This window comes from Dermochelys coriacea, chromosome 13, assembly GCF_009764565.3.
Source record: "Dermochelys coriacea isolate rDerCor1 chromosome 13, rDerCor1.pri.v4, whole genome shotgun sequence".
NCBI lineage: Eukaryota > Metazoa > Chordata > Testudines > Dermochelyidae > Dermochelys > Dermochelys coriacea.
This window is the reverse complement of record NC_050080.1, coordinates 2,170,543-2,184,306: the sequence shown is the minus strand read 5'-3', so window position 1 is coordinate 2,184,306 and position 13,764 is coordinate 2,170,543. Positions and strand designations below refer to the sequence as shown.

The 13,764-nt window shown below is 42.5% G+C and overlaps 1 protein-coding gene across 2 annotated transcripts in view; it reads left to right on the top strand.

Moving 5' to 3' along the window:
- Positions 1 to 12,143, top strand: part of ASXL1 (ASXL transcriptional regulator 1) — a 30,306-nt gene extending 18,163 nt beyond the window's left edge. Inside the window, exons 7-14 of one of the 2 annotated variants that reach the window (XR_006275357.1) lie at positions 170 to 263; positions 620 to 772; positions 1,820 to 1,983; positions 2,097 to 2,193; positions 4,275 to 4,380; positions 5,768 to 6,392; positions 7,193 to 11,569; positions 11,600 to 12,143. Coding sequence is in view for 1 of the 2 variants with exons in the window: in XM_038370008.2 (XP_038225936.1) it covers positions 170 to 263; positions 620 to 772; positions 1,820 to 1,983; positions 2,097 to 2,193; positions 4,275 to 4,380; positions 5,768 to 6,392; positions 7,193 to 10,159 (4,206 nt within the window). In the remaining variant the exon portion in view is untranslated. Of the gene's footprint in view, positions 1 to 169; positions 264 to 619; positions 773 to 1,819; positions 1,984 to 2,096; positions 2,194 to 4,274; positions 4,381 to 5,767; positions 6,393 to 7,192 lie in introns of both variants that reach the window. The other variant, XM_038370008.2, reaches the window with a different exon arrangement.
- Positions 12,144 to 13,764: the final 1,621 nt, after the last annotated feature.

The following is a 13,764-nucleotide window of genomic DNA, read 5'->3' as shown; positions in this document are numbered from 1 at the left end:
TAAAGATAAGTTTAATCAGTGAGTGACACTTGAATACTTGGCTGGTAGTTCATTTGTGACCAGGTAGAGCTATGTGTCTGAATTCAGCTAGGAAGAGGTACAGTTTAGGTGACCTACATATATTTTAGCACCCTAAATAGTTTGTATCTTGTTTTTCTCTGGAACACAGACAAGCAAACAAAAGAAAAAGACTGGTGTGATGTTGCCCCGAGTTGTCCTGACTCCACTGAAAGTAAATGGGGCACACATGGAGTCAGCCTCAGGTGAGCATTTGTTGCACCTTGACTGTTTTCAGCCAATTGCATGGCATGGCCCTTCAGCACTGGTTCTATACAGCTATCCCCATAAGCTCTTCCTAGGCCAGGACAGGAGAGAGATTTATTTAGTGCTCACTAAACATACAAGCGATTCTAATTAATTTGTGCAATGCTGCCTTATTGGATAAAAATTGTATTATCAGTCACCCACTCAGAACTCTCAGTGATGGAGCAGTGACCTAATTTTGTCTGTCTAAAAATGGGTCTGTTGTAAGCAGATTGTTGTCATGTGCTAAGACCACTCCTCCAGTGGAGCTTCTGCTACTCATTCATGAATCGGTGACAAATGGCTTTGCCTTTAGGTTTCACGGGAAGGCATGCTGATGGAGAGAGCAGCAGCACTTCCAGCAGCAGCAGCTCCTCTTTGGCCCTGTGTAGTGCCACCATGCGCAGTAGGACAGAAATCACCAGGGATACTCCACAGCTGCTGAGAGGTATCCGGAAGCCAGCTGCTGGTACGTGCTTCTGAATAAAGTTGTAAGAACTGGCCATAAAAACTGAAGCAACTATCAGGTGTGTCCAAGTCTTTCCCCTTCTTATGGAAGAATTCCAAGACTTTTATCCTTCTGAGTGTATCTTCCAATGTTAAGGCTCCTCACTATCGAACAACTTCTCACTCTCAGTGAGGAGGCAGGGAACTCCTAGATGCTATTTGCTTAATCTGAAATGGAGCATCCGGGGCCTTGATGGTGTGTTCATGAGAGCATGCGTACGCGATGTGGAGTTCCAGAGACGTATTTTCCAAGACTTTGGGAACAAATGTTTTTTATAAAAACCATTGTGATCGAAGCTTAGTTTTTATCATCCGTTATCTTATGCATGTTCCACTATGCTGCAAGTTTTTATCCATGTAATAATTCATAAGACACATTGGATTCAGTGACGTGATGCATCCAGAAATAGTGCAAATCCATCACCTCTGTAAATGGTCTAGCCAGGTGAACTGGAGAGTGATCCTTTTGGAAACTCCTTAGTCCCATTGTATGACTCTATCACAAAGATACAGCAGTAGAGAAGCATTGCCTCTTTAATGCCATTGGCCCCATGAGCACAGAAGGTGCAGGCTGGGGTCACTAGCCTCCTATATATTAGTCCAAAAGTGCTCTGACTGCAGGAACCCTGGAAAGGATGATTCTGAAACATACAAAAGGATTGTGTTTGTATGCTGTGATTAAGGTATTCAGGGAACTAGTCTCTGAGGCCACAGTGGGGTAGTGCCTTAAAAAGCAGCTCATTTATGGTGTTTGAAATAAAGTTATCTAAGAAGGGCACTCTTGTGTCAAAACAATAGCCATCTCCTTTCTCTATTAAATATGCTACCTAGTAATGTAGTAAAATATGAATTACTTGTTTAAAGGTATGAGAGAGATCCTTCCTTTGTACTGGAGTGCCACAGCCTGTTCTCTTGTAATTTTGCTCATTTGCAGCAGCACATTCCTTTATGAAATGTTGTCATAAATAGTTTTAATTTTATTTTTTATTTGGTTTTCTGAAAACTACAGGGCAAATGAAGCGAAACAGAGGTGAAGATATAGATTTTGAGACACCGGGTTCCATTCTCGTCAACACAAATCTCCGGGCACTGATAAACTCCAGAACCTTCAATGTACTCCCCCAACACTTCCAACAGCAGCTCCTCTTCCTCTTGCCAGAAGTTGACAGACAGGTACAGGCACACAACAATCACTGTGCATCTTGTTGCTTGTTATGTTGTATCACCCCTGTTCCCAAAGAACTGATGCATGAGCTTTTCAACTATTATACTTTTGTCCTCCATAGATGGGGGCAGATGGGCTGATGCGTCTCAGTGGCAGTGCTCTCAATAATGAGTTCTTCACCCATGCTGCTCAGAGCTGGAGAGAGCGACTGGCTGATGGTGGGTAGATTTGCTATTTTGAATGATTGGGAGAAGCCTGCTGTGTACCTTATTTGGTAGAAGAAAAATAAACTGTCGAGTTTGATTCTGTACCAGCGTTGGAGCCTGTTTGGCTACATTGCCTTTTTTTAAGATTTTACCTTACACTTTTTTTTAGGTGCCCAGAGGCCTTAGAAAGAAAGTGCCAACTAGATTTGTGTGGTCTCTCTCATACTGCCTCTATTGGGTGGAATATGACTCTCAGACCTGTTCAAGTGTGTATGGTCATGTTGCCTTTTAGTGGCTGCAGCGTACAGAAGCCATAATCCCTAAAGTAGAGGGAGGACAGATGACAAGGCCTCTAAACTATTCTCAGGTCCTCACTACCATTAACTTATTTTTTAAATATTGTTTTGGGGGTTTTTTGGTTATGGCACTTTCAAGATGTCTTTTTTATTATTATTATTATTATTAAATTACTTACTCAAACTTACTATATTAAGTTGGGCTTCAGTTATTCTAAATTGAAAGAAAAATAAACAATGAAGAAACTTAACTGGGTGCTTTTTTTCTCTGGTAGTTAATGTATAAACTGAACACTGACCTCCTTATTGTGTGGCACATACAAGTTGCTTATTAATCCCATGGGTCCTCAGGCTTTTCCAGATAATGGGCTCATGTTACAACAGAGAAAAATGTTGGGGCCCTTTCCCCTATCTAGTCATAAAGAAAGGGAGGGTGATCAGGACCTCCTTGGGGCTGTTTGTGACTCAGTTGGAAACCCATGCTCTAATCGATGCATCTTTACTATGTTCATCTCTGTGGTATGTGAGCACTTACCCTTTTCCCCCTTCCTCACTCCCCCCAATCTTCCCATCACAAATAGTTACAGTAAATGCCCCCTAGGAAGGGAGAATGCATATCCATTGGTGGTAATATCCCAGTCCAACTCCCTATGTACTCTGTGGCAAACTGGACACCAGTTTTGTAGTAAGATCCCTGGTTTCTGTGATATGGATGTAAATTGTGTGGCAGCTTCTGGTAAATTTCAAAATGGAAACTTATTAAGTATAAACACGAATAATACATGCAATACAGTATCCCTGCTGCTGTTTTTTATATTTAATATAATTAACATTGCTTGTACATTTTCAATGTCAGAATTCATCTCTAATGTAATGAGTGCGAGAATTTCACACCGCTCACAGCTATTGTTTCAGGCTGTCTGAATTCTCTGGGAGAGAGACATCCCTGCATTGGTTACATTCATTTTACATTTTGAAGGATTTCTGTACAACTCTGAGAGCTAGAAACTTTTTTTTTAATGAATGAAAGATTTAGAATTTCTTGCAGAAGTACAAGGGAGGATTCTGTGGCTGAGTCTACACTGCACTTCAGGGGACTACAGGGTCAAGAATAACTGAGCGCCAAAGCGCTGCGCTGTAACTTCCCCATGTGGACAGTGAGGGCATGAACTAAATGGTTCCTAGTTCGCATTAATGTAGTCCTCTCTAACAGAACTGCGTTAATGCAAGCTGGGAAACTTTTAGTTCATGCCCTCACTGTGCACAGAGGGGAGTTACAGAATAGCACTTTGGTGTGCACTGCTATTCACACCTCTGTTGTCTGAATGAGATAATGTACACGCCCTGTGACAACTTCTATGGCCCCTGAATCATCAAGTTTTCTTTTGGTTTTTGATGTTACTTAATACAGTCAGATGAGAATCATTTCTTGCAATATAGTTTATCTCTAGGGGTGAAATCCGGGCTCCACGGGAGACAGTGGGAAACTTTGCCAGAGTTTCACTATGGGGTGGGGACACTTGGTGTCAGTTGCATAAGTGTTTGGTCACAGCTGAGTATTGCTCTGGAGAAGACAGAGGGGCCTGACTTTTTTCCCCTTAAATAGGTGATTTGGTGCTTTGACCCTTAGCAATATTTCAATATGCCAGAATATCCCATCAGGATATCTAGAATTTCAAAGGGTAGAAAATGTCTATCTACCGGAAGGATACTCTCTGGCAAGCACAGAATGTGTACTATGCATGCTCTGAGTGCTATGGGTAGTAATGAAACTTGCATTTGCTTGTTTCTCTGCAGGTGAATTCACTCATGAGATGCAGGTTAGAATACGCCAGGAAATGGAGAAAGAGAAGAGGGTGGAGCAGTGGAAAGAGAAGTTCTTTGAAGACTACTATGGACAAAAGTAAGGAATGCTACCTCGTTGGTCTTGTTTTATTCAAGTCAGGCGGATGGGGAACTTCCCTTTGGTAGCTAGCTGCTCTCTGAGAAGAAGCAACTCCATAATTAGCAACTCTTTTTGGAATGCTAGTTATGGAGTGAATCATTCAGATTATCACTGCAAGGGAATACCTACAATTGAATTATTTTTGTTTCCAAGACTAGTAGAATCATAGGACTGGATGTGAACTCGAGGGATCGTCCAGTCCAGTCCCCTACACTCATGGCAGGACTAAGTATTATCGAGACCATTCCTGACGGATGCTTGTCTAACCTGCTCTTAAAAATCTCCAACGATGGAGATTCCACAACCTCCCTATGCAATTTATTCCAATTCTTAACTTCCTAACTGTCAGAATAGTTTTTCCTAATGTCCAACCTAAACTGCTCTTGTTGCAATTTAAGCCCATTGCTTCTTTTCCTATCCTCAGAGGTTAAGAAGAACAATTTTTCTCCTTTTTCTTCCTTGTAACAACTTGTACTTATGTACTTCAAAACTGTTATCTCCCCTCTCAGTCTTCTCTTTTCCAGGTTAAACAAACCCAATTTTTTCAATCTTCCCTCATAGGTCATGTTTTCTAGACCTTGAATCATTTTTGTTGCTCTCTCTGGACTTTCTCCTGAAATGTGGCACCCAGAATTGGACACAATACTGCAGTTGAGGCCTAATCAGTGTGGAGTAGAGCAGAAGAATTACTTCTCATGTCTTGCCTATAACACTCCTGCTAATACATCCCAGAATTATGGTTTGTTTGTTTTTTTTTTTTTTTTTTTTTTTTGGCAACAGTGTTACACTGTTGACTCATATTTAGCTTGTGGTCCACTATGACCCCCAGATCCCTTTCTGCATTTTGTGTCTGTGCAGCTGGTTGTTCCTTCCTAAGTGGAGTACTTTGCATTTGTCCTTATTGAATTTCATCCTGTTTACTTCAGACCATTTCTCCAGTTTGTCTAGATCATTTTGAAATATAATCCTATTCTCCAAAGCACTTGCAACCCCTTCCAGTTTGGTATTGTCTGCAAACTTTATAAGTGTACTCTCTATGCCAGATTAGTTTTAGATTGTATTCTATTGTAATCTATTACAGATTAGTTTTAGATTGATTAAATGTCGTCAGGATTTACATTCTCCTTATTCCCCATGACAGTTACCAGGAGTAGTGAATACATAATATATTTCTTTGTAGATTGATTGAGTGAGATGAGTGTCTGCTTTGTAATCTGTAATGCACCATGTACTGCTCTGGTAGTACATACTGTAAATAATAAACAATTTACATCCTTCCCAGGAGATGAAATTGGACCTAACAAGCTTGCTCTGGCCTTTAAATAATTCTGTGGTTGCTTTGCAGGTTGGGTTTGACTAGAGAAGAATCACAACAGCAGAATTCAGTACAAGAAGATGCTGAGAACAGGACGGGATTGTCTGTTCAGGGAGAAGCGGCAAAGCCACAGCATGGTCCTTCCACACGTCAGCGAGATGGACACTTCAAGAAACGCTCTCGGCCAGATCTGCGATGCAGAGCAAGGAGGAGCCTGTACAAAATACGTGAGCCTGATCAGTCTGAGACCCCCAAAGAGACTGCATCTGTGGGACCAGATTCCTCCTTCCATAAAGAGACTAAAGCCGAGGTGGATTTGGGAGGAGATGATCTGACAGGCTCTTCGTCTGCATCGTTGAAGCCAGAGAGTTCAGAATTGCTGTTTTCTCCAGAGGCTTCCAGATTGCACAGTAAAATGGAAGATCTGTCATTTGCAGCTGCATCTGTAAACAGAATTCCCAGTTTGCCCCAAGAAAACTTAGATCGGGAGTCAAAGGACCAGAAAAGGAAATGCTTTGAGGAGCCTGCCTCTACCTCCTTCCCCGAAAAGAAGCCCCGGCTTGAAGATCGTCAGTCCTTTCGTAACACAATTGAAAGTGTTCACCCAGAAAAGCCACAGCCTACTAAAGAGGAACCAAAAGTCCCACCCATCCGGGTAGGAGAGACACTTATACCTGATTATTACATTAGGGACTTTGTGCCCAGTAGCACCAAAGTAATATGAAAATGTCATGTCATCTTCTTCAAAGAGGGGAATGGAAGAGTCTCTCATTGATAGCGCTGGCTAAGATCTGATTACTGCAGTTTGTTGTCTTGTTTAGACAGCCGGAGAGTAGAATGGAAAATTATTCCAAGGTCTCCTGTACAAGAATGCAGAGTAGCCTCTTTTATTATACAGCTCATTTGTAGTTTTGTGAGTGTAGAGATGGCTTTTCCTGAAATGGGCTGATTTAATGCAGTCAAGATTTCAAACCTTCTCATTGTAACCTTGTAGACTCCCCATCTACCTGCATGTGGGATGGAATCCTCTTGTCTACAGCTTATACTCCCCTGTAGGTGCAATTGCAGCTGTGTCCTTTTTGGCTGCAGCAGGCCATCCTACTAATTTCAGTGCGAATGGATTATGCTTGACAGAAATCAAAACTCTCTCTTCTCAAGAGTCCAGATTCAGCTAGTGTTTAAGCCATCAGTTTTAATACTTGTCTGGTGGCTAATGACATAGATAAAATCCACTTTATAGTGAGATCAAAAGATACCATGATATGGAGCCTGAGTAGAAACCTCTTGAGGACCTCATCAAGAGGCCAAGAGCAGCAGCACTGCCATGTGCCAAAAATTACTTCCTCTAGAGATCTTAACTAAATATACTGAATTTCAGTGAACCAATTTAAAGGTTTTTGCTCTCTGAGAATACCAAGTGTTAGTTTAACATCTTCTCCTCTGATTCTTTTTCAGATTCAACTTTCACGTATCAAACCACCCTGGGTGGTTAAGGGTCAGCCCGCTTACCAGATATGCCCCAGAATCATCCCCAACACGGAGTCCTCTGGTCGGGGCAGAACTGGTGCCAGAACACTCGCAGACATTAAAGCTCGTGCTCTGCAAGCCCGAGCCCAGCGAGAGGCCGCTACAGCTGCCATTGGAGGTGGGGGTGGGCCAGGAGGAGGAGGGAACAGCACCGATAAAGGAGGTGGTGGAGGAGACTCCAGTAGCCATACAGAGTACAGAAGATCAAAGAGAACTCATGGAAGGTGTGCGTCAGATCTACAACGAACACAATTACTGCCGTCTCTCCATCTAGATGGAGAAAAGACTAACTTTGCTGAGGTAGCTGTACAGGTAGCTAAAATAAATGTATGTGAACCTGCAAAACAGGACTCCTACACTCCTAATGGTGTGGGAGCCTTCATTCTTGAACATGCTGCAGATGTCATCTCAGGTGGAACAGAAGATGTTGCTCAACATGCTGACGGTTTAGCTAACAGCCAGCTTGGTGATGCTTTGACTGGACCATCTTTTGACACTGCAGCTTCTCTGGGGCAGGACGAGAACTTTGAGCAATGCCTCCATGACGTAAGAACTGAAAACACACCTCATATTGTCCCTCAGGAAGGGCAGAGTAATAAGCAAGAATGCCGCGTTCCTCCTGAGAATGATCTGTTTCGTTCTCGGGTACAGGGGTCTGCAGTTTATCTCACAGATGATATCAATGTTGTACCAAGAATTGAAGATGTTGGCACTCCCATAGAGTTGAATAGTAGTTCTCCTATGAAGGAAACTTTCTCCAATAATTCTAGCCTTACCCCAGAATTCTCATCAGATGGTAAAGAGCAATATGAGCCAGAAATTGAAACTAGATTTAATGGAGCAAATCCACCCACGGGAAAATGTGTAACTGATCATCAGGATTCAAAAATGAGTACTATTGGAATGGAGAACATGGGCTCAGAGTTACATGCCTTTACACACCTACAGACAGGAAAACAGCTTGAAAGTGAACTACAGAATGGAGAACAGTATAAAGGATCTTTGGTGAAACCTTTTTCACTTGGTGGTTTAACTGTTCAGAATGGAATAGGTACTTCTGAAAAGCTTCCACACCTGTGGGAGAGGCCATCAGGAGCAAACACAGAAAATGTATGTAAACACATGAGAGAGACAAAAGGATTTAAGACAAATGGAGATGATGAAATCCAGAGTACACATAGTGAAACAACAGATACTGCTTCAGATTTTGAAACTGACCTAACTGATGAGAATGTGGAGGTGGATATATACTTCAGGAATGTCCACCTTAAGGAGGCTACAGGAAAAGGAAATGCCAGCCATAAGCACAACACTGAGAGAGATGAAGGGATTAGATTGGACTCTTCTGTGAAAACTGAAAGTCTCCCATACATGGTGGACTTGCCATCAGTAACAATGGTGAGCAACGTGTCTCAGCCTCAGAGATGGGCACCACATACGCCTGTTCCTCAAAAACCTTCTGAGAATCAGAAAAAGCCACCAGGCTCCACTCGGCCCATATCCTCTATTGAAGCCAACAACCCTCTGGTGATGCAGTTACTTAAGGGGAATCTTTCTTTGGAAAAAGTTCTACCAGTATCACATGCCAGCATCAAGCTAGAAATTACGGAGTCACTTCTGGACAGGCCATCAGAAAACCACTCATTACAAGTGGAGAGAAGTAGCAATTGCTGCTTTGGCCAAGAGTCTTCCCAAGATGTGGGAATAAATACAAGTAACCTAAGCAGAAGTGATGATTTCCACTCTCCAAGTGCTTTAAGAGATTCTCAGAAAAAACAGTGCAACTCTGGGACAGTACTGCCCAAAACAGAAAGCATGGAGAATCAGCCTGATGTTCCAGACAAGCATTCCAAAGTTGGCCCTAACTTGAGCTCTCCAGACCAACTGGCAAGTATGGTGAGTGGCTCTCAAAAACCTAAAGAGTTGGGCCCTAGAGAAAGAACATCATCTTCCTATAGCTTTGAAGATCCAAAAGAGCTGCCCATGGTCCATGGTGTCCCACAGCACAGTCCACTAACAGATACTATTACAAGTGAAAGCCCTGAAAAGTTAAACCCACCTGCAGCACCCAGATTTTTATCTCCAAATGTAACCTCTCTTGGTCCAAATCAGATCGGTGGAACCTCAATTAATAAAAGTTGCGTTGGCATCCAGGGCAAAAAGCTCTTTGGTTCTGGTTTTCCTTGCAACACTGCTGCTAGATTGCATCATCCAAGAGCTTTGGAGCACATTGCAACCATGGGAACCGCATCCCCCAGCAAGCAAATTTCATTAAATAAGAGCTCTGCATCTGGAGAAGAAGCACCAACTGTCAGGGAAGACTGGCCTTCGAAGCAACATGCAAACACTCTAGGAGGAATAAAAAATGAGAACGTACTGGCCTGTGGAGGTCCAGCCAAGAGTAGTAACATGAAGAACAGGAAGGATGTTGCATGCAACCCCGTGGAACTGATGGAGCATTTGCAGAGTGTTCCCTTTGTTATGGACTTGCCATTTTTCAAGTTACCAAGAGAACCAGGAAAAGGACTCAATCAGCCCTTGGAGCCTTCTTCCATCCCCTCTCAGCTCAATATCAAACAAGCATTTTATGGGAAGCTTTCTAAGCTGCAGCTTCATTCCACCAGCTTTAATTATTCATCCAACACAACTCCAGCTTTTCCCAGAAGCCTTGCTGGAAGCGTGATGCAGTTAAGCCACAAAGCGAACTTTGCTGCAAACCATAATACGTCCCTTTCTGTGCAGATGTTTGCTGATAGCAGCAGTGTTGAAGAAATATCACTCAAATGTTCCTGCAGCCTTAAAGCCATGATTATGTGTAAAGGATGTGGGGCATTTTGTCACGATGACTGTATAGGACCCTCGAAGCTTTGTGTATTGTGCCTTGTGGTGAGATAATAAATTATGGCCATTGGGAAAATTGTATATTTAGTGTGTGTATTTTGATAACTGACCCCCCAACCTGTACACAAAATATTATTCTGTTTATAATAGACACAATATTACACTTTAAGTTTTTTGGTGAGAGAGTTGATTTGCCTTCCCACTAAAATTCACAGTGCAAAACCTGTTCTTCTTACTCACAGTTACACTCCCCATCTGTAGGTTATGCCCTACTGGAGCGATCTTCTGCTTAACGCCATCATGGAAATGTTGATTTGTGCTCTGGGCACACACGTTGAGGCTACCACCTGACTGAGAGGCAGTTTGCTCTGAAAATCCATGGACCTTTTCTAAAGGAAACATTTACATCCAAAGGAACTGGAACAGAGTGCTGTCTGTGTTTAAGGGCTGAGCTAGGTTAGTCCCAGCCATGCCTTAGCAGAGCAGAATACAGTCTTCCACTCTCCGTTCCCTGTCTGTGTGGAAAAAGTACTACTGTACAATAAATGTGGACTGTGAAGCTTCTCTATAGGTGGTGGCTGTGCAGTACTTTGAATGCTACAGCAGAATCAAGTAACCAGTAAAACTCGGCAGATGGCTGAAGAGCCATATATGGGTGATTGCATATTGGATGGAGCCAGTTAAAGGAATGAAAGAAGCAAATGGTAGTGGCTGCCAGCTTCAATGCGTTCTGCTGGACTGAACAAGATGTGTAGTCTGTGGAACTGTGTGCACTTGTCTGAACTGTTGGACCAGGCTTCCTCTTCTGGCCAAATGTTGCTACAGACTTGTATGAAAAGCCAAGGAATTCATTAGTGTGGCCAGTAACCTCCCCATATTACAGCCCTACAATGAGAACCTTGCCAAGCCAGCATCGACTACCTGTAAGTGTCTGGCTGTGCATCTGTGTGTGATGGTCATTTTACATTCTAAGCGGTGTTTCCTTTTTTTTATATATATATTTTAACTTTTCATTCTTGGATGTATAAAGTGAATTATTTGATTCCTGTAAGTATCCTCTATGCATCTGTTTGATCATGTATTTATATGTTGTACACAGTACTGGTCAATTCTGTAAATGGATGTAATGTACATAGAACATAAAGGGTTTTTTTGTTTTCTTTATTTTCAGGCTCTACAGCAGTATTACATTAAAGTGGTGTTAGTTATTAATCTACATCTGTAGTCAAAGCCACTGTATTCTGTGCTGCCTAATGTGAGGCTGAACATGCAAAGGGTCACTCTTGGTTCAGATTGCCTCCCTCTCTGCCTGCGTGGCTTTGCTGTGGGCAGGTAGACTGCAACGTGCAATCTCAAGGATGACCTGCCCTGATTTGCTGAGCTGGATGTATTTTGCTCCTCGCTCTTCTAAAAAATATAGCAGTTACTGGTCATTGTCCTAACTGGTGAGTCTCCATGAACAGTGTTTATAGCTGCAGTGCAAAGGTGTGAAAGGTGTGAAAGCCCTTACATATCCAGAATTGATGTGAGCAGAAAAATTGACTGACCCTCCTTTGAGCGGTTGCCTCTCGAGAATGGGTTGCTCTAAGTGGGGAAGAAGCAAATCTACCATTTCATTTACCAGCTTTCTCCCACCCCTTTCCTAGCTCCTACCTACCTCTTTCTTGACTATGCTTTTTTTTTAATTGTAGACCTCCCTGTTTGAGAGCTGTAGAGAGTGTAAAATCTGTGGGCTGCAGAAAGCTTCTTTGTCTTTGAAATGGTTTACCCATAACCCAGGTGGCAGCTTCATATTGTGAAATGGGAGAAAGAGAGATGGGGGTGAATTGAAATGCAGTATTAGTGAAGTCTTGAGGGGATGGTGTGAAAACCTGCTTACCAAAGATAGGGAGCAGAGCTGGGGCAGTCTGGCTCTGTATCCTTTGGGGCCACTGTAGGGTACAGATTGAAGCTGGTCTGGTCTGCAGAGCTCTCCAGCAGGGCCCTGCTCTTGTATGTCCCTTGTGGTATTGGAAAAATAAACATTCTGTAAAACCTGCATCTGTGGTTTCAGTCCTCTTCTTCTGAAATGGGCTTGGTGTTCTGGGCTCAGGAACTTACCAGTTTGATGTCTTGCCATAGCCAGGCTCAGAGGGAAAACACTTGTTTTTTTTCAGGCAAAGTTTTTCATTTTTGCCTTTCAGAGTAGCAGCCGTGTTAGTCTGTATTCGCAAAAAGAAAAGGAGTACTTGTGGCACCTTAGAGACTAACAAATTTATTAGAGCATAAGCTTTCGTGAGCTACAGCTCACTTCATCGGATGCATTTGGTGGAAAAAACAGAGGAGAGATTTATATACACACACACACAGAGAACATGAAACAATGGGTTTATCATACACACTGTAAGGAGAGTGATCACTTAAGATAAGCCATCACCAACAGCAGGGGGGGGAAGGAGGAAAACCTTTCCTGGTGACAAGCAGGTAGGCTTTTTTCCTCACAAGCTTTTAAACTGAGCTGATCAAAAGAGGACTGTCATTCTTGTCTGAACTTCAGTATGTCATTTTTGTATACTAACATAATTGAAGACACTGCATCAACTGCAAGTAATCTGTATGAGCCAAGTGAAGTTAAAAGTGCTTATGGCACAAAATAAGTAGTTTGGGTTGTTGGACTTCTTGCCAGAGCGAAGTTCACTGCTGTACAAGCCCTTCTGCAATGGCATTGCTCCCGGATAGTCACCTTATTGGTGGTAATGCACTACACACAGTAGAACCTACCTAGGGAATTCCTTAAGTATTCCTAAACAAATATTTGGTCTCTGCTATTGTATGGCATTTTCTTCTAATGTCTGGTTAAATTGTTGGATTAATGGGGTTTTAAATGCTGATTTCAAAGCAATGCAATGATTTGGTACCAATTACACCACTTGAAACTAGCTGTAAGCTTAGATTGTCAATAAATTTGTTTCTCTTCTAGGCAGTGATGCTTTGTAGGGGATGGAGTGGAGGGAAGGTTAGTAAGAGTTTTTACACTGTGTTCAGCTGTTGCATCACACACCCCTATTCAGTAGATCCAGCTTTCACTGTAGTGGAATTTCAACAAGGCAAATGATCGGATAACTCATCTAATGCCACATTTGGAATATATAGATATACTACAGTATGGAAGCTAACTATAATGGTTTACATTCTACAGTGCTGCTGTTACAGTAGCACCCAGTGCTGTTGTCTTCTAGTGCTCCTGCACCTAATTCACTTCTAGGTGACTGCGTATGTTAGTTTAGCAGGAGTGGGTTCATTCTTGCCTGTAGCTTCTTTAGTTTGCTTGTTAGAAAAAAATTAATACCAGCCATAGAATCATAGAATATCAGGGTTGGAAGGGACCTCAGGAGGTCATCTAGTCCAACCCCCTGCTCAAAGCAGGACCAACACCAACTAAATCATCCCAGCCAGGGCTTTGTCAAGCCTGACCTTAAAAACTTCTAAGGAAGGAGATTCCACCACCTCCCTAGGTAACGCATTCCAGTGTTTCACCACCCTCCTAGTGAAAACGTTTTTCCTAATAGCCAACCTAAAGCTCCCTCACTGCAACTTGAGACCATTACTCCTTGTTCCGTCATCTGCTCCCACTGAGAACAGTCTAGATCCATCCTCTTTGGAACCCCCTTTCAGGTAGT